Below are 19,880 nucleotides of genomic sequence, written 5' to 3'. Positions count from 1 at the left end.
CTAAGAGGCTTTTCTGAAACACCCTGTCAGGGAAATACTTCCTCAAGCAATGACTCTGTCATATCACCCTGTCTCCTTCAGAATACTTCTCAAAAATCTGAAACTATCACATTTATTTATTTCATTCTTCAGTGTCTTTGCTGCCCACTAGAATATATTTCCATGAAGGTAGGGACTTTCTATCATGCTCACACAGTGCCTGGCACAGGTTAGGCACTCTCTGTGTTGTAAAACTTTATTATAATAACTAAATATAAATTTATTTATAATTAAATATGTAAAATAAATGCATATATTTAATTATATTTATAATTAAATGTATAAAATAAGTGCATAATTTATTTATTTAAATATGCAATTAAAGGAAATTATATATTTCTTAAATAATTCATTAGATTCTAAAGCTTTAAGCACTTTAGGTTTATGCTCAGAAACTCTAATGTAATGTTCACTTGGGTTGCCTGGATTGTTTGCAGTAGCTCAAAGGTGACCATGTAAATGTTCTTTGCAAAATGTGGACATACACTACATGGAATGCGACTCTCCTAGTTTGTAATGAAAGGCAAACAGGTTTCTTATTTCTCATATGGAGTTTAAAATTTAAAAGAAATTGTCTCATACCTACTTTTTAGTTTCTCCCAGCTGATAATTCCGCACTTATTTGATAATTAGGGCAAGGTTACATGGTGTTGCTAAGTAATGCTGCATAAAAATATGTGAAGTTCAAATTGATAGAGCATCTTTTCTCATTCGACTGGGCGTGTGTTTATGTGTACTTGTGCATATGAGTATGTGTGTTTGTATAAATTGCTTTTAATTTTCTTTATTTCTAGTAAGGCTAAAGATGGGTTTATCATGCCTTAAAAATACTAGCTTAAGACAACACATCCTGTAAAATTTTGCTATTTATTTAACAAAACATTACTATTTGTATCCTTAATTGTTTAAACTGTATTTCCTTCAGAATTTCATTCTTAAAAGATGGAGGGCTCAAAATAGTCAATGTGACTAAAGCTGATGTTGGAACCTATACCTGCACAGCAGAAAACCAGTTTGGGAAAGCAAATGGCACAACCAGCTTGGTTGTTACAGGTAGGTACATTTCTCGAAGACTGCTTTACATGGGGATGCACTGTACGGTATCTTATTAAAGCCCAAAAATTATGTTTTTCACAATATGCAGCACACTATGAAATTAGAACCTGTGTTTGCACTTATGCTGCTTTTAAAAGGCAACAGTCAAGAGAACAATTCTTAGTATTTCTTTCGCATTAGTCCTTGTGCTGTGATGATGTGCAATAAGAATTACTAATATCACATGCTTATGACATATCTCTTTTATGATATTCTATTCTCAGAATTTTCAAGTGCACTTTCTCTTTTTCATTGTCTTTGATATTTTGTTGAGACACTCAAGTCAGTTCTTGATATGAGCAACAATAGCATAAAGTTGTAGATGGATCATGTTCATTTATTCCATCAAGAAAACTTGAGCAGGTACTATGAGCAAGTGCTTGGGCTATGTCACTAAACAAAACTGACAAAGATAGATACTGCCCTCCTAAATCTTAAATTCTACCATAGGAAGAAGGAAAATAAGCAATAGGAATAATTAAGTAAATTATTACAATTACAAGCAATTGAGAGAGTAGAGAAGTGTATGGAGAGAGCTAAGTTGGAGCATGAAATATGGTGAATAGAAAAGACCTCACTGAGAAGTAGAGATTTGAAAGATTTCTTGGAAATGAAAGAGTTAACAAAAAAGATTTCTAGAGGGACAATCACACAGGGACCTTGAAAACCATTGTTAGAGCTTTAGCTTTTTATTGGATTGAAACATGGAGCCAGTGCAAGGTTTTGAGTGGAGGAATGACACTATCTAAAATACATCTTAAGGGATTATAATCCTTTAAAACAGACGACAGGAAATCAAGGGCAGAAGAGGGAGAGTTCTCTGGAAGCCACTGCAGTCAGCAAGGCAGAAAGTGATAACGGCCCAAATGAGGGTGATATCAAAGGAGTTGATGAGAAGGGATCAGATAAAAGCCAACAGCATTTGCTGACACATTGTATTTGAAGCCCAAAAAAAAGAAAAAAGACTTCATGACTGCAGGGTTTTTGATGAGCAATAGTCAAATTACATTTAAAGCAGTTGAAATGGGTATGTCTGGGGCTTGGACAGGTTTGGGGAGGAGGAATTTCAGGAATTCAGTTTTGAACATATTGCATTTGAGATGTTTATTGGGCTTCGTTTCTACAAAACAGACCTGACTATTCTGCATGAACAAAAAAATCCAAGATCTCAGTGGATTAAAAGAGAAAAGGTTTATTTTTAGGTCATACTGCAAGTTGGTGGTGGGTCAGCTATTCTGTCCTCAGTCAAGGCTGAAGACTTGCAGTGTCTCCACCATCTGGCCTGTTGCCCATTACCGTGGCAGGAGAAACAGGACAAGTAGAATGACGTGTTAGTTCTTCAAGACTTCTGCTTGGCAGTGATCCACATAACTTCTGCTTACATTCCATTGGCCAAAACATAGCATTTAGCTATGCCTGAATTCAAGGGGGTTAAGAATTTGCTTCTAGTTTATGCCCTAAAGGAGGGAAACAGAGAATCCTGGCAAACAACACTATGTATTTCCTAAACACCCAAGTAGAGGTGAGAGAGCAAGGAGATATATACATACATATCGTAGTTGTTGGTATATAGATGGATGTTTGAAGCCAAGAGACTTGATAGAATTACCAAGAGAGATGAAACACCAAGAGAATTAAAAAGCACTGAGGACTGAGTTTGAGACACTCTTAACATTAAGAGATTTGGAAAAAGAAGAGGGATCATAAAAGGAGCCAGAAAAGGTGTGACCGACGTTATGGAAGAAAATTAAGAGAGTACGATGTCATGGAAACCAAGCAAAGAAAATGTACCAAGGTAAAGTCAAACTGTAATGGATAACGTGAGAATTTCATAGAAGAATTGGAGACAACCTATGTAGACGTCTCCGTTGAGGGCTGTTGTTGTAACATGGAGCAAAGAAATGGGCAGTAGCAGGGGAAAGTGGGATCAAGAGAAATTTAATTCTCTATAGATGGAAGGTCTGTAGTGATGACAGGGATGAAGAAATGAACATACAGACATTCACATTGGGGGAAAAACAGACATTAACATTTTAGCATAGACTTTTTTTGTACCTATTTTAAGCATCTTATGTAGAGTCTTCCAAATCCATGGTACCCTTAAATTTGTGGGTTGATTTATATTTTAGTGGTACTGCATTTACCAGCCATTCAGAGTTGGTAAAAACACAATATTTTTTCTTTCTACTCCTGTCTTACAAAAAACAGTAAAAGTAAGCTGAAATTGGTTTTTGTAATGGCCTTATTACCCATGTTTACAGGCGAATTTGATTTTTAAATTTAGATATCCAATAAACACAGACATCCTAATTCCTATGACAAAAATTTGTGAATCCATTGAAATGTGGCACATCAAATTGTCTATTTTAGTCATGCAGACTTTTAATTATATATATGTATGTATGTATATCTATCTAGGCACACATAAACTATAATTTAGATTAACAATATGGCTGTACAAATTGTTTTCATCACAATAAAAATACTAAGGTTCACATAAAATTTATTTCCCCAATAGAACCAACAAGAATAACTTTGGCACCATCAAATATGGACGTCGCGGTTGGCGAGAGCATCATTTTGCCCTGCCAGGTGCAGCACGACCCCCTGTTAGACATCATGTTTACCTGGTATTTCAATGGAGTCCTCACAGATTTTAAGAAAGAAGGATCTCACTTTGAGAAAGTCGGTGGGGTAAGTGATGATGCCTTCTTCATGCTTTCCAAACTACATGTGGCTGTGACATGCGGTCGCAGCTAGGGGCGGGCACCCACAGAACCCTCTGCGCTCAGCGTTGCTTGAGGGGTACCGGCGGTGGCTCTTCCCGGAGGCGAGGGTGAGGCGGGGGACTTGGCCGAGTCCCCGGCGGAGGCGTACAAGGTGTGGAGGGCGGCGAGAGAGGGACGCGAGACACTCTCCTTTAGAGGTGGTAGAACAAAAGCCTTTATTCAGGGGTGAGGGCTGGCATAGAGGGCGGGGTCGGTGTTAGGGGTGTGGGGTCCTTATATGGCAATGCTGAGGGGATAAAGGCTAGGATTGGTTCTGAGAGGGCGCGGAGGTCGTTTGAAAAAGGGCGGGAGTTGCTCTGGCAACGGTGTATGCGCACTGGCGGTGGCGGGAGTTGCTCTGGCAACCCGGAGTGTGCGGGCAAGATAAGGGGGGCGGTTTTCTCTGGCAAGCTTCCCCTAACGGTTGTATTTTGGGTGAGGGAGATGGGGCCTGTAGCCGGCTCCACTTTCTCAGGCCCGGGGGGCTGTGGAGGATATTACTGCCCATGCCCACTACCCTCCCCAGGGGCTGGCCAGGTTCCCTGGGGGGGGGCTGTGGAGGGCGCTACTGCCCATGCCCATCGCCTCCCCCAGGGGCTGACCAGGTTCCCTGGCCCCGGCCCGCCAAGTTGGAACTCAGCACCAGCAACCCGCAGTGACACATCCTCTTAAGAAACATCTGGCATATAGGCGATGCTCAAGAAATGTTTGTTAAATGAATGATCCAGGCATTCCCAATTCTGTTTTGGTCTAATTTTATTTTTTTAAGTGAGCACATTTGCTTTAACCTCTAATTTATAATTTTAATTATAATTTAGGTATGTTGTATTTATCTTGAACATACTTCCCTGAAGCACAACTCCTCCTACAGTGCTATTTGGGGGTGAAGGAACAAGGCTTCTCCAATTCCAGTTGGAAAAATAGAAATGCACAAAACAATTTATATTTAGTTGTTTTCCGCTTATCATTTACTCAGTCATGCACACAGAGGCTCTGTTGCTATTTAAAATGTGATTGGCATCCCAGCAGTGTGTAGATCAAGCCCAATGTTTTGTAAGAGGAATGCTCCAAATCCACCCCCAGTAGAAACTCTGTAAGATAGATTGAAACTTAGAAAAAAGACTAGTAGGAGTCAAACCAAGATGTGAATGAAAAGATAAGCAAATATTTAATAGACAGATATAACAAAAAGAAAGGGGGGAAAAGGGCATAAAAAATGTTAATTTCAAATAAAGAATAATTCAGGGCAAACCTTAAGAACAAAAAGGATAAATTTATTTTGGAAGATGGCCACTCTACCATGAAGATACAATATTTATAAAACTTAGTCTAAATAATGTACCATTAAAATATATCAAGTCAAAAACAAAGAGAAATAATGAGGAACAAAACTGTTACTCACACTTTAGAGCTCCTCTTTCCACCACCAAAAATGCCGTTTGCCAAAAATTATTTAAAAAATTGATATTTAATTATCAGATTATATTTGATAATGAAAGAAGCTAAAGTAACATACAGATAAAAATTTACCCTGCAAATACAAAATACATATTCCTTTTCACTCTTTCCACAGTCTTTTAAAATTTAGGAAAGCAAAACAAAACAAATGTGTAGTAAGGAGGTGGAAGAACAAATGTTTGTCAAAAAGCAATAGATAGGAGGGGATTAGAGAGTTATTGCTTAATGGGTACAGAGTTCCTATATAGGATGAAGGAAAAGTTTTGGTAATAGATGGTGGTGATGGTAGCACAGTATTGTGAATGTAATTAATACTGTTGAATTTTACACTTGGAAGTGCTGAGTGGGAAATTTTGAGTTGTATATATGGTACCACTATAAAAAGTTACGTTAAAAAAAGCAATAAATAACCTCTGGAAAATACCAATGAACAGTAGAGAAAGTAAACGTTTCTGGGGAAATATAAACTATCAAAATTAATAATAATTAGAGGCACTTAATCATGAAAATTTTTTAACCAGTTAACCTTAAGAAAAGAATTCTAGGGCTAGATAATTTTACTGGTAAATTTTTTCAAGTTTTTAGGAAACATATAAATTCTATGTTATATAAACCACTTGAAAACATGAAAGAATATCTCAGGAAATGTACATTGTCATGCAACTACATCTAAAAATAAAGATGACATATTCTCAGTGGGTACTGAAAAGATATTTAATAAAATTAATGACCAGTTTCTGACCTGTAAATCCATATTAAAGTAGGAATAGAAACACTTTCTCTTTGTCCTCCCCACCAAAAATGTCTTTAAATGAAAATACCAGAAATACTTGAAATCGATTATAAGGATGTTGCCCTAGTTTGCTAATGCTGCCTTTTTGCAAAACACCAGAAATGAATTGGCTTTTATAAAGGGGGTTTATTTGGTTACAAAGTTACAGTCTTAAGGTCATAAAGCATCCAAGGTAAGTCATCAACAATCAGGTACCTTCACTGGAGCGTGGCCAATGGTGCCCAGAAAACCTCTGTTAGCTTGGAAGGCACGTGGCTGGTGTCTGCTCCAAGTTCTTGTTTCAAAATGGCTTTCTCCCAGGACATTCTTCTCTAGGCTGCAGTTCCTCAAAAATGTCACTCTCAGTTGCTCTTGGGGCATTTTTCCTCTCTTGGCTTCTCCGGAGCAAAAGTCTGCTTTCAACGGCCATCTTCAAACTGTCTGTCTCTCAGCTGCAGCTACTCACTCAGCTCCTTTGTGTTCTTCAAAATGTCCCTCTTGGCTGTAACAAGCTCACTTCTTCTGTCACCTCCATGGAAACCATACAATCAGAGTCATCACCCACAGTTGGGTGGGTCACATTCCCATGGAAACATTCTAAAGAATTACAATCTAATCAACACTAATATGTCTGCCCACACAAGATTACATAAAAGATAATGGTGTTTTGGGGGACATAATACATTCAAACCAGCACAGATGTACACAAGTATCATTACTGTAAAACCATTTGGATATGTTTTGGCCAACGCAATAAAGTATGGGACAGGAATAAAAGTTCTGACTTCAGAAATAAGGAAATAAAATGTTCATTATTTGAAGATAATATGATTAAAAGGGCTACTCAAAACCCAAAAGAATCAACTCTGAAATTCTTGAGTTGATTAGAATTTATTCAACCACTTGGATACAAGATACATTTACAAAAAATAACTTTCTCACATAACAAAACAAAATCCAGAAAGAAAGTGTAATGGGACAAAAAAAGATTTCCAGAAAGATAGAGCAAATACATATTAATAAGTTGAGCAATAAATGTATGAGGCCTAAATGAAGATAAACAATGCTAAGGCAACCTGGAAAATATTTTCTGGTTCTGATTCCCACTTTTATGGGCTCATTACTGGGTATGTTCTTTTAATGACTCTTCAAATTCAGCTGATACTTTCGATTTGGACAAGATAAAATTCGTAAGATAGTCCAAGGGTGAGCAGTTTAAAAACTCGGTATTACCACAAGTAGTTTTTGCAATTAGAGTGCATTGCTTGATAAGGATTTAAAGTCCTCATGTAACCTTTCACATAGTTTTGTATTGCTAATACAACTGGTATTACCAAACTGTTAGTCCTCACACCCAAATAACCACTTCATATTATTACACACAAAGTATTACTTTCAAAGATATTCTTTTTTTACCACTGAGAGCTGGAAAATCCATCAAGTCTCAAGCTCACGAATTGCTGCTGTAACAAGAGTGGGACTGTGGCCTGTGGGAGATAAATCATCCCAAAGTGAACCAGTTAAATGTATGGCATATTTGTTGTCACGGCTAAACTTCTTATTGCTTCCAGTGACTTTTATCCACACACATTCTAATTCATCATCAATTCAGTTCCACAAAATGTTTGTAAAGTTGTACAGCTTTGCTCTAGACACTCTTCATTTTGAAAGTATTTGTACCTCATCAGGTTTATCAAAGTATATCAGTTTAAACATCCTTACAATGTACATGTGGACTCCCGACATATAGGATGCTTATGTTCACAAGTTAGCTTATTAGGGAAGTCGGAACTATCCTAGACTATCCCTAAATCATACTTAAATCAGCAGGCCCTAATCCAGCCAACAGTGGTCTTTTGTTTCCCTTGAACTTTGGGCTATTTCCTCCCCTTTCCTGTTAGTGGAAACCAAGTAAGTTCTGCGGTCGCGGTCACTACTTCTAGGGGGAGAGGCGGCCGGTAGCCGAGCCCTCAGCTCTCGGGGCTGCTCAAGGGGTACCGGCGGCGGGGGCTCTTTCCCGGAGGCGAGGGCGAGGCGGAGGACGTGGCCAGGGTCCTCGGCGAGAGGCGTGCAAGGAGGGCGGCGATAGGGACAAGACACTCTTCATCCAGTAGGAGTATGCGCCAAAGAGATTTATTCAGGGGTGATTACAGGTTATATAGGCTGGTAAGAAGGGCAGGGCTGGAAAGGAGGTGAAGCAGCCTTAAATGGCAATATTGAAGGGATAGGGGCTAGGATTGGTTCTGAGAGAACGCCGGAACCGTTGCAGCGGGGCGGGGGTAGTTCTGGCCACGGGCATGCGCGCTGGCGGTGGCAGGAGTGGCCTTGGCACCAGGGAGTGAGTGGGTAAGATAAGGAAGTGGGGAAAGGGCAGTTGGGAGAAAGGCGGTTTCTTCCGGCAAGCCTCCCCTGCCAGTGACATTTTGGGTGAGGAAAAGGGAGCTGCCTTGACCTCGCTCCCCAGGCTCGGGGGGGCTGCAGAGGGCACTCACGCCCGTACCTACTACCCTCCCCAGGGGGTGATATCAGGTCCCCTGGCCCAGGCCTGGTAAGTTCAGGTACAAGCTCAGACACCCGCAAAGTTCTATTTGAAATTTGGAAAGAAAAATGTTTTACCAGGGTAAGTAATGGAATTGCTTTCTCTGGCTGAGTGCATGGTTAGGAATTCTGTGTGTTAAATATGGTGTGCCAGTTTGAATGCATTGTGTCCCCCAAAATGCCATTATCTCTGATGCAATCTTGTGGGGCAGATTGATTAATCTTATTTATTGGTGTGACCTTTTGATTGAGTATTTCCATGGAGATGTGACCCACCCAACTGTGGGTGATAACTCTGACTGGATAATTTCCATGGAGGTGTGGCCCCACCCATTCAGCCTGGGCCTTGATTAGTTCACTGGAGCACTCTATAAGCTCAGACAGAAGGAGCGAGCTTGCTACAGCCAAGAGGGACACTCTGAAGAATGCACAGAAGTTGAGAGAGTAGTTGCAGATGAGAGTGAGTTTGAAAACGGCCTTTGAAAGCAGACTTTTGCTCCCGAGAAGCTAAGAGAGGACAAATGCCCCAAGAGCAACTGGGAGTGACATTTTTGAGGAACTGTAGCCTAGAGAGGAATGTCCTGGGAAATAGCCATTTTGAACCCAGAACTTTGGAGCAGATGCCAGCCACATGCCTTCCCAGCTAACAGAAGTTTTCCAGATGCCATTGGCTGTCCTCCAGTGAAGGTACCTGATTGTTGATGACTTACTGTGGACGCTTTATGGCCTTAAGACTGTAACTGTGTAACCGAATAAACCCCCTTTTATAAAAGCCAATCCATCTTTGGTGTTTTGCATTCCAGCAGCATTAGCAAACTAGAACATATGGGTATGATAAAACAGCACCATAAGCATACAGTGGGGCCTGTGGCTTTTCTTATAACTGTGCATGTCTATGTGAATGTAAACACTCTGACTTACACAAAAGCAACTACATATGAAGATATTTAGACATGTATATAATATCTTCAGTTTTATGTAGATATTATTTCCCATGTAGTCTTTCATTAAATCATCCTATGAGTTCGATGTATCTTTACTGCTTTACTACTTCATTCCACAAATGTCTATTGAGCATCTTCTATGTGCTAAAAACCAATAGATTCTTTGCCTGCATACAGATTACAGCCATTTGGAAGCTGCAGTAAACCAGCGTGCAAATAATTCAAAAATTGTAAGGAAAGCAAAACATGGCTTCTGTGAAACCTTGTGAAGCCAGAGGGAAAAGGAAAGGAATTCAAAAGTAAGTGATGACTCAGCTGAAATCTGAGGGATGAGTGGAAGGCAATCAGGCAAAAAGAAGCTGTTGATGTTCAAGACTGTATGTCAATCGGCTTCAAATTATTGGGGCTTTTTGGGCCTCTGGATTTTTTCCCAACAGGTGTGTGTTTTTGAAACATAATAAGTGAGTACTGAATACCTAATAAATTGTAATCCCAATGAATTAGCTGAGTAGGAGTTGTATTTTCCATTATTTAAACTACCCGTCCTCTCTGTATAAACATGGCACTTACTATCCACCTCTCTAAGCACTTTCTCGTTTACCAGTCTTTTCCCTCACAACTTCCTGCTTTTCAAAATGGTATATATCCGTGAACATACTGGGCTAAAAAACAAGCTGACTTTCTGGGTATTAATTTGAATGGAATGCTGCAATAAATAGAGAGCTGTTATATGATTCCCTTCTCATGCATCAGAAAGACAATTTACTTAAAAAACCATTAACTTAATTGCCTGACCTTAAGGGTAGTATCATTTTGTATAGCTTACCTGTTTGTACTGATGGGAGATGATTAAGTTACTAATGGGACAAGTCAATAAAAAATAAAATTATAGGCCATGAAGTACCATGCTAGAAAAGAACAGAAATGGCAAGTGATAGCAATAATTTATGAAATTTCACAATTCAGACACCTGACTCTTGTACAGATATGGCTTTATACCTTATATAGGACCTTATGGTGCTGTGTAAATCATAAGCAGTTAAGGCATATTGTAAACTTTAATATTCCTGCCTACAAGCCTCTCTTACAGAAAGCAGCAGTGTAGCTCAATATTTATAATTTTTTCTTGGACACTGTTTGATGCATATTTTAGAATTAAGCTACTTTGAATTTTTGTTCCTCAACACACATTTGTTTTGCGTTAATTAAAATGGAGGGTATTGTATTCGTTAAAATATTATCAACAGCTTATAATCCACCTGATAATTTGCAATTACCTACATTGCATGGCAAAGATAACTAATATTTTAAATCAAGTTCAATATCTAAGTATTAAAAGTTAAGTGAAGAACTAGAGTTAGAGAAGATTCTCGCTGAATTGGAGAAGAGGTTTTCACTAAGCCATTCCTTTCCCTTTTACTGAAGAAAAGGGAAATGGTAGGAAACCCTGAGTATGACTTAGAGAGCTGGCTGACAATACTGACATTATGCCCTTTTCTGCTGAGTAGAGAAAATTAGTGACTTTGAAAATGGACATTTAAACAATAGTAGAAGAAATGCTAAACGGATATAGCACTACTTAAAGCCTTGAATCTGTCTGAACAATTAAGAAAAGCTAAAACTTTTCTCAGTGTAAATACAGATGATCAAAAGCAGAAATGGGTACTGAAACTGCACTTAATTGTAGCTAGGTATCTAAACATCTAATTGTTGTTGTTTCCCTTAAAAGACCATCCTTTAACACTGCACAAGAGTCTAATACATAACATATATTTATAATTTTAATAAGCAGTTTGTACAATGAATGTAGCTGAGTTGTCCATCAGGTGGTTTTCAGCTTTAGTGAAGTCTAGACGTTAAGTTCGTAAGGACAAAACTCAAACTTGACTTTGCAGCCGTTGACAGCTCACACCAGTAGGATGATGCTTCCCCCAAGTTGATGCAAACAAGCTTGCAAGGGAGACAGACCATGCGATTTTGAATTCACAGATGCAGTGAGACTGATGCGGGATCTGCTTAGTCTGCATGACTCACCAGAATTGAGACACTTTACAACAAATTTCTTCAAAGTGACATTTTTCCTCCCAATCTGTAATCCTTTCTTGTGTGGCATCATTACAAATGAGGAGATAGAAGAAGGTTGGAAATAATTTTCTTAACCTGGCAACAGAGTGACTTTCAAAAGTTTTCAAAACAAAATACAGACTGCCTCAGGAAAACTAGACAGATAACACCAGTTTCATTCTTTCTTCTTCTTTTTTTTTTTTTTTTGCCAAAACCAAAGGAATGAAACTTACATTTGCATATGTCAGATTTTGGTCTTATCTGCTTTATGTGCCAATGGACAGAGTTTTCATTTAGTGTCACAACAGTAAATCCTTCACTTTTACACAGTAATTCCAGGATGTTCTGTTCGTTTTTTTGTCTCATAGGCTTCCACTTCTGTAAATCGCAAATTCGTATCATTTGCCATTTTCTCCTATTGGAATTCAGGACTTTTGCTTTATAGATTTGCAGTAGGCCCTTATGTAATCAAGCTAGTAATTGTTTGTTTAATTCATTGCAGATACCTTCTCCGAGTATTTAACTTTGCTTATCATGTTCTTCATTTTAAAAAAAAATCTTTCATTTTCATGTAGTCATCCAAATCTATGTTCTTATTTTGCTATGAGTTTTCATAACTTTTCTTTGGTTGAGTGGGATAGACAAGCTCTGGGAATTGGAAAAGGGATATGGCAGAGATTTTACATCCAATGTTCAGAGAGAGATTCAGAAGAACATTTTTGGATGGCAGAAAGGCTAATACCACTGGGAGAGAAACTTTGGGAGAAACAGATATTTAGAAAATGTTTTGGGGAGATTTTGCTGTGGGTTTCATCTTGTTTCCCCACAAATCTTCAGCAAAACTGCACTACTTGGCAATTTGTAGGAGTTAGATTTTCTTTTCCTGGGGAAGGGAGAGTATTAGTGGTTTGCTGTTAATATTAGGACATACTGAGATTCCACTATTGGGACCATCCCTACCTTATCTACTGCAAAACATAAGCTACTTCGAAACAGATACTGATGTGTGTGCTTGTGTACCTGTGAATATGTATGCATATATACCTGCATATGAAAATCTAGATACATTTATTTACAGAAACTTAAAAATCTCTAACAGTTCTAAGAGAGTCAGGAATAATTCATTTGATTTTGCTTATAATTCCTTGAGATCCTCCAAACTGTAACATACTTACCTGCAACTGTGATTTGCAAGCTAAAAAATCTCATCTTTGTAGGCTAATGTGTGGAAATAACTAGTAGTTGGTGGAAATGACTAGCTTTTTTTAATTTTCATTTTGTTTTGTTGGGTGGAAATGGGGTGGGAGGTCAGGTTCATGAATATATCCTGCACTGGGGAACTGATGTCAAAAGTAGGGTTAAATATGATGAAACTAATACATGAACAAGTAAATCAAACCAAATGAGGAGGGAAATGGTATCTGCTGATCTTAGCTTTATCTTTTTCTTGTACTGCCTTATATATTTTTAAAGAGCTTTAATTAAATATAATTTACCTACCATATGATTCACCTACAATTCAGTGTACAATTCAGTGGCTTTTAGTTTATTCACAGGATTTTGTATCCATCACCACAATCAGTTTTAGAACATTTTCATTAACTCCAGAATTAACCCTAAACCCCTTAGCCATCACTGCACAATCCCCCCTCCACCCAGCCCAAGCAGCCACTAATCTACTTTCTGCTTCCATAGAGTTATCTATTTGGGACATTTCATGTAAATAGAATCTTACATGTGATCCTTTGTGACTGGCTTCTTTCAATTCATAATGTTTTGAAGGTTCATTCATGAAGAATTTGTACTTTATTGTTTTTTATTGCCAAATAATATACCATTGTATGAACATATCACACTTTGTCCTTTCATCAGTTGATGGACATTTTCATTATTTCCAATTTTTGTCTATTATGAATAATGTGACTCTGAACATAACTGTAAATTTTTTTGTGAATATATAATTTCATTTCTCTTGGGTGTATATACCTACAGGTGTAATTGTTGGCTGATATGGTAACTTTATATTTAACCATTTGAGAAACTTGTCAGGCTGTTTTCTAAAGATGATGCATCATTTTGCATTCCTATGAGCAGTGTATGAGTTTCAGTTTCTCTACATCTTCAACAACTGTTATTTTATTTTATTTTTGATTATAGGTAGTGGGTGTGAAGTAGGATCTCACTGTGGTTTTTATTTGAATTTCTCTGATGGTTAATGATGTTGAGCATTTTTTCATGGGCTTATTGGCCATTGTGTCTTCTTCAATAATGTCTATTATTTACCCATTTTTAAATTTGGTTATTTGTCCTTTTATTATGGAGATGTAGTTGTTCATGCTGGCTTGGATTTTATGCTCCAAAGAAAATAATTTTACTTTGTGAAAACTAACATTTAATTATACCATTTAATTGATCTGTGTGTGAATAAGAAAGTGAAGAATAAATGATTAATTTGGGGCAATTTAAAATTTTAGACTCAGATATCAGGAATTTTAGGAGTTTTTTTTTTTTTGTTTTTTTGTTTTTTTTTTAAAGAAAGCAGCCTAATTTTATAAATTGTTTTTGTTATATTGGCTGTAAAATTTTAGATCATGCTCTCTACTAGAAAAATGGTCTACTTGATAGTCACAATTGTCATCAAACCTAGACTTTAACTTCTTTATCATTTCAGTATAACTTTGAGATGAAAAATCCAGCATTTCCGAAATATCAGAAAAACTGTTGGAATGTATCAGTCTGCATTTCTAATATAGATAGTATCATCTCTTTGGGAGCAGCTCTCCTGAGGGAGGAAAAAAAATAGTATTCTCTCCGAGCCCTTTAGAGTTCCTTTCCCCAGCCCATAGGCTACAGGCCTGAAATGAAGGGTGTCTAAACCAGGATTCTATTTTTGTTTTTGTTTGTTGATTTTAACCTCTTTTGCATTGTAGGCACAGTCATCTCAAGTTAACCCTGGAAGTATGAATCCTGGTGCACAAATACCCCAAACTCACTCTTCTCTCTCTCTCTGGGATCTCTTGATAGGAGAAACCTAAGGAACAGGCAGAGGGAAAAGGAGCCCTTTTAGATAGTCCATATAGGTCAGTCACCCAACACAGAGCAGACTGAAGGGTGCAGAATGAATCTGGAGGAGTGTGCAGATTGTGTTTTCCAATGGTGGCTTCAACATTTTCTCCTTATAGTCTGATCCTGACACCCCTCCCCACTGAGTGGTTGCCATAGGGTCCCTGCCCCTTGAAACTGAGCAGATTTTCATGACTGCCTCAACCAGTAAAGAACAGCATGGATAATGCCGTATTTTGGAGGCTGGCCATTAAAATACATGTACTTCCACCTTGTTCCATTGGCACCGTTGCTTTTGGAATCCAGACACCGTAGTAGAAAGAAGCCCAAGCTGATTGTGGGAAGTCCACACCAAGAGGAACCAGGGTCCCCAGCCCACAAGTCTGGCTGGGCTCCCAGCTGACAGCCAACAACAACTTGCCAGTCATATAAGTGAGCTTGCCACACTCCAGGCAAGTCACCCACCAGATGAGGTATGGAACAGACTAGAGCTGTCGCTACTAACCCCTGCTCATATTACATGTTCTTGAGCAAAATAAATGATTTTTGTTTTCCTAAGCCACTAAGATTTTTTATTTTCTTTTGTTTTTGTCTAGGTATCTGGTTTCCTTGGTTTTCCCAATCAGGTTTTCCCAGACCAGAATGGGCTCAGGTCTCAGAAGAGGGCAATAGTATCAGGTTTCCCTGAGGATGTGTCTTAGAAAATTGACACATCCTGTGAGGCCTCAAGCCAGTGTGCTTTTCTGCCCAGCAGGTGGAACCTGTCAGCCTGTAACTCCAGACTGGTGTAAGGAGGTGTGGCCCCTAGCTATTTTCCCCCAGGCTCTGGGGTCTGGTTCTGAATGGAAGGAAGGTAGTAGAACTTGGCACTACCTCCTTCCTCTTAGGGAAGATACACCCCCTAGGGAGATATCATCTGCATTTGAATAGTCTCTCTGACTCTGATATCTCTACCCTTGTCTGGGTCAGAGTACTGGGAACTGAAAATGGCTGAGGTTTTCTCCACTGAGCCAAAAAGGGGACAGAAAGCCCCCCTCGGTTTCACCATCAGCCAGAGATGCCACCCAGTCCTCTGGGCTCCCCCTCCCTCCCAGAGAAGTCCTCCGGCTCTCCAAGGTCAGTTGTCACCAAAAGCCTCTGTCTGCTTGTTGGGGATTCATAGCTTGTATTGAGCAGTCCACATTTGTAATTAAAACCCCAATTGGAGCTCAGCTGAGCTATATTCGCTTGCCGGGAGAGTGCTGCTCTCTAGCACCATGAGGCTTTGCAGTTCAGGCTATGGGGGGAGGGAGCTCTCGGCTTGGGTCCACAGTTTTTATTTACAGATTTTATGCTATGGTCAGGCATTCCTCCCAATCCAGTTTGGTGTATGATGTGTGGACAGTCACAGTTGTCCCCCAGCAGTTATTTGAGATTATTTACTAGTTGTTCATGTTTGTTGATTAGTTGTTCCAGGGGGACTAACTAACTTCCACTCCTCTCTATGCCGCCATCTTCTTCCACCCATTTTCTTTTGTTTTTGCTTGTTTTTAGTAATTTATTTTTCTATTGCGGTAACATATATGTAACATAAAATCTGCTATTTTAAATATTTTTAAGTGTACCATTCAGAGGCATTACTTACATTCACAATGCTATGCTACTATGTTAGTCAGGGTTCTCTAGGGAAACAGAACTGACAGGAGATATCTGTAAATATTATGAGATTTTGTAAAATCGTCTCACACAATTGTAGAGAGGTGTGAGTCCGAATTCCATAAGGTAGACTGCAAGCTGGAAACCTGGAGAAGCTGACTGACTGAAGTAGAGATGAAAAGTCTCTCTTCTGACTGCTGAAATCATCACTTCTTTTAAAGCCTTCAACTGATTGGATGAAACATTTCTCATTGCTGAAGGCAGTCTCTTCATTTAATTGTAGATGTAATCAGCCATAGACGCAACCAACTGATGATGATTTAAGTCCATGAAATGTCCTCACACTAATAATTAGGCCACCATCCATTACTAAGACTTTTTCATCACCCACAACAGAAACCGTGTACCCATTGGGGAATAACTCCATTCCCTCTCCTCTTGGCCCCTAGTAACCTTTAATCTACTTTCTGTCTCTATGAATTTGCTAATACTAAATATTTCACTTATGTGGAATCATTCAATATTTGTCCTTTTATGCCTGGCTTATTTCACTTTGAATAATGTTTTCAAGGTTAATCCACAGTGTAGCATGTATCAGAACTTCATTCCTTTTTAGAGTTTTATATTACATGCAGATACCACATTTTGTTTATGTATTCATCTGTCCATGGTCACTTGGGTTATTTACAACTTTTAGTTATTGTAAATAATGTTGCTGTAAACATTAGTTTCCCTGCTTTCAATTATTTGGGCTGTATAGCTAAAAGTGGAATTGCCAGGTTATATAAGCCACTAAGTTTGGGAGTAACTTGTTATATAGCAATAGTAATTGAACCTAGGGATAAACATAATATGTTTGGTACAAATTAGGTTATGTTTCCAGGAAAGGAAGTCTTTTTTCGCTTTGTGTCAGTGGATTCTGCTGGGGGAGTCAGGGACACAGCTCTTGGCCATCTCCCAGCCCTTGCCTACACCCACTTTCTTTTCTATTGTGTGCAGACATTTCAATATGTTTCCATTCCACAGCTTGGGGAGTCGTAGGTCTAATGAAAAGGCTTGACAATACCTTAATACTGGAAATAAGCTGTCCCAGCTGCTTATCAGGGCAGGGACGCTCATTGGGAGGGTCCCTTATCCATGTGGTCTGTAAATACCCACACTCGGCAGCACAGATTTGCCCCTCCTTTCCATTGCCAAATGGAGCTTGTGGAGCTGCTGTCCACCAGCCATGACCGAAGCAGTTATTGATCTCCTAGGAGACCAACTATGATGGAACCTCTTTCTTTGCTCTTTTGGACCCTTTGTGCTGTGTAAGTAATAAGGGGATCATTTGCTGAAAGTTTCTGTAGTTCCTGAGTCTGTGTTGCCATGACTCACCATGTAGCAATTTGCTCCACAGATTTCTTTTCATATCTACCAGTCTTACTGTTCTACAAGCGACAAATCACATTCCTTCCGTGAGAATTTCTCTGTCCCTTCACTCTACCCTCAGTATACTTGATGTATCCAATATTAGGGTAAAGAAAACAAAAAAAATGAAATTTGCTCAACAAGTTGAATTGTACCTCAGGGTAAGCTCATTTGTCTAAAAATAGTTTCATTCTACTCAAGAACTGTTACATCAATCCAGAGTAATCCTAGAGCTATTCAAGTCGACTAATAGTTTTCTGCACATATCATTAAAAATCTATCACCTTGTTAAATTATTTCAATGACTAATTTTTGTAAATCAAGATGAACATACCAGTGCAGTTTAATATCAAGAAAAAGACCCTTGTCCTTGGCGCAGAGTACGTGCTTCACAAATACTAGTTTTCTTTCCCACCCCCATGATGACAAATATATAGAGAAATGGTGTTCTCAGCTTATTAGCCCAGCAATATGCAGCCTAACTTAATGATTGCTTCATGTATTTAGTAATTGCAGAATTTTAGAGTTAGGGGAGAGCCAAGTGATTATCTTGAGCCTTTTATTTTGAGGAGGAGAGAAGATGAAGAATGTGAAACCCCAGGAGATTTAACGGTTCTTGACTCCAACTCTTCATTAGAATCACCTGGAGGGCTCCTCTTTCTAGTTGGTTTAATTGTTCTGGTGTGTGGGCTAAGCATTTCAGGTATTTTTAAAAAACTCAACCAGGTGAATTTATTGTGTTGCCACCATTGGAGAACTGTTGGGCTTACTAAAATGGATAGCACCATGTTTTCCAAAGCACAGATCCTGCTACTCAGAAGACAGTACTAATAACGTGAAGTGAGAGGGCTGTTGTATTTTAAATTTTGTTTCATTCATTTCAGTTAAATCAAGGAGAATGGTTCACTTTGGTGTTAGGTCTGTTGTTGAAGATTCTATGATACTTCCTAATCCCACTTTTTAGTTAAGGGAGAAAAGGTCTCAGGCCCAGAGCCTTGGACAGTGACAATGACATCAGCTAGAAGTTACTGATATTTTTCTTCCCACCTTATGCATTTGGCAGTTGGCTTTTATTTTGATGAGTGATTTTTCATTAAGATAATCATATATTTTCCATAACAAATAAATTTGAGTTTAAGAAAGTAAATCCATTTAAGAAAAAAAGTAAATAATAGAAAAACACAGTGAGCGTGGTACTCAAATGATCAAAGTGTAGTAAAGACTGGGTTAAGGCTACTGGAAGAGGACTAGGTACCCTGTGATCTCAGTACCCGGTTAGCTACTTCATCAACGTACTGCATGCCCCTCCCCCCCCAAAAAATCCCCATTTCCTATTTGTTGAAATAGAAAAGCCCAATACCTTTAAAGCAATTTGGGCATTTGACACAACCTAAATTATGCATGAAATGCCTTCAGCCAAGTTTTTGTGATCTTTAATGTGTCACTTTCAAAACAATTTTGATGTGGCAAGCTGGGACTCTGACTCCTGTAATGGAACAATTATTCCTGTTTATTGGTACTAAAGACAATAGAGCAAGTTTTGAAATTAACAGATGGATTATTACCTGTCTTAAATATCACTTGTTCATGCAACCAAATGACAGATGAAATTATTAATCAGTCAGACAAATTAAAACCATTTACAATGGTAGGACCTGTTTTAATGTTTCAGTACCTGTCAATTATATCTGTTCCTTGGGTCAGAAAAGTGCATTTTTAATGAAGATGACCTTGTTGTAGCCAGTTTGGGTTGGGGGGAGGCAAGGTTTAATTTGGTTGGTCAGAAATGCAGATTTGACTCATGTCCACCATCAGTTCCTTTGAAGACCTTGACTTTGACAAATGCCAAACAGGTTCCAGAAGGGCCTGTAGGTTCAACTGCTTTCAAGGCACTGTAGATGATTTACATGCAGCGTCAGGGTTTGGAAGGATGATAGGGTGCATGATGAATATTGGAAGTGATAACGGTTACAGGCTGCACAAAATGATAAAAAGTAGGAGGACTGCCTATTCAACCTCCCTTCCAAATAGCCATCATTTCCCACCCACCCCCCCTTAAACTGGAAAATTATGCTTCTCAGCATAAGCATTTAC

The 19,880-nt window shown here is 38.7% G+C and overlaps 1 protein-coding gene across 1 annotated transcript in view; it reads left to right on the top strand.

Annotated features, from left to right (window-relative positions):
* CNTN3 (contactin 3) overlaps window positions 1–19,880 on the top strand; it is a 402,513-nt gene that overhangs the window by 331,893 nt on the left and 50,740 nt on the right. The window contains exons 12-13 of the mRNA XM_037800451.1: window positions 965–1,092; window positions 3,653–3,828. Coding sequence (XP_037656379.1) covers window positions 965–1,092; window positions 3,653–3,828 — 304 coding nt within the window. The remainder of the gene's footprint in view (window positions 1–964; window positions 1,093–3,652; window positions 3,829–19,880) is intronic.

The sequence above is a fragment of the Choloepus didactylus genome, chromosome 1, assembly GCF_015220235.1.
Source record: "Choloepus didactylus isolate mChoDid1 chromosome 1, mChoDid1.pri, whole genome shotgun sequence".
Classification (NCBI taxonomy): Eukaryota; Metazoa; Chordata; class Mammalia; order Pilosa; family Megalonychidae; genus Choloepus; species Choloepus didactylus.
This window is presented reverse-complemented; position numbering and strand designations above follow the sequence as displayed.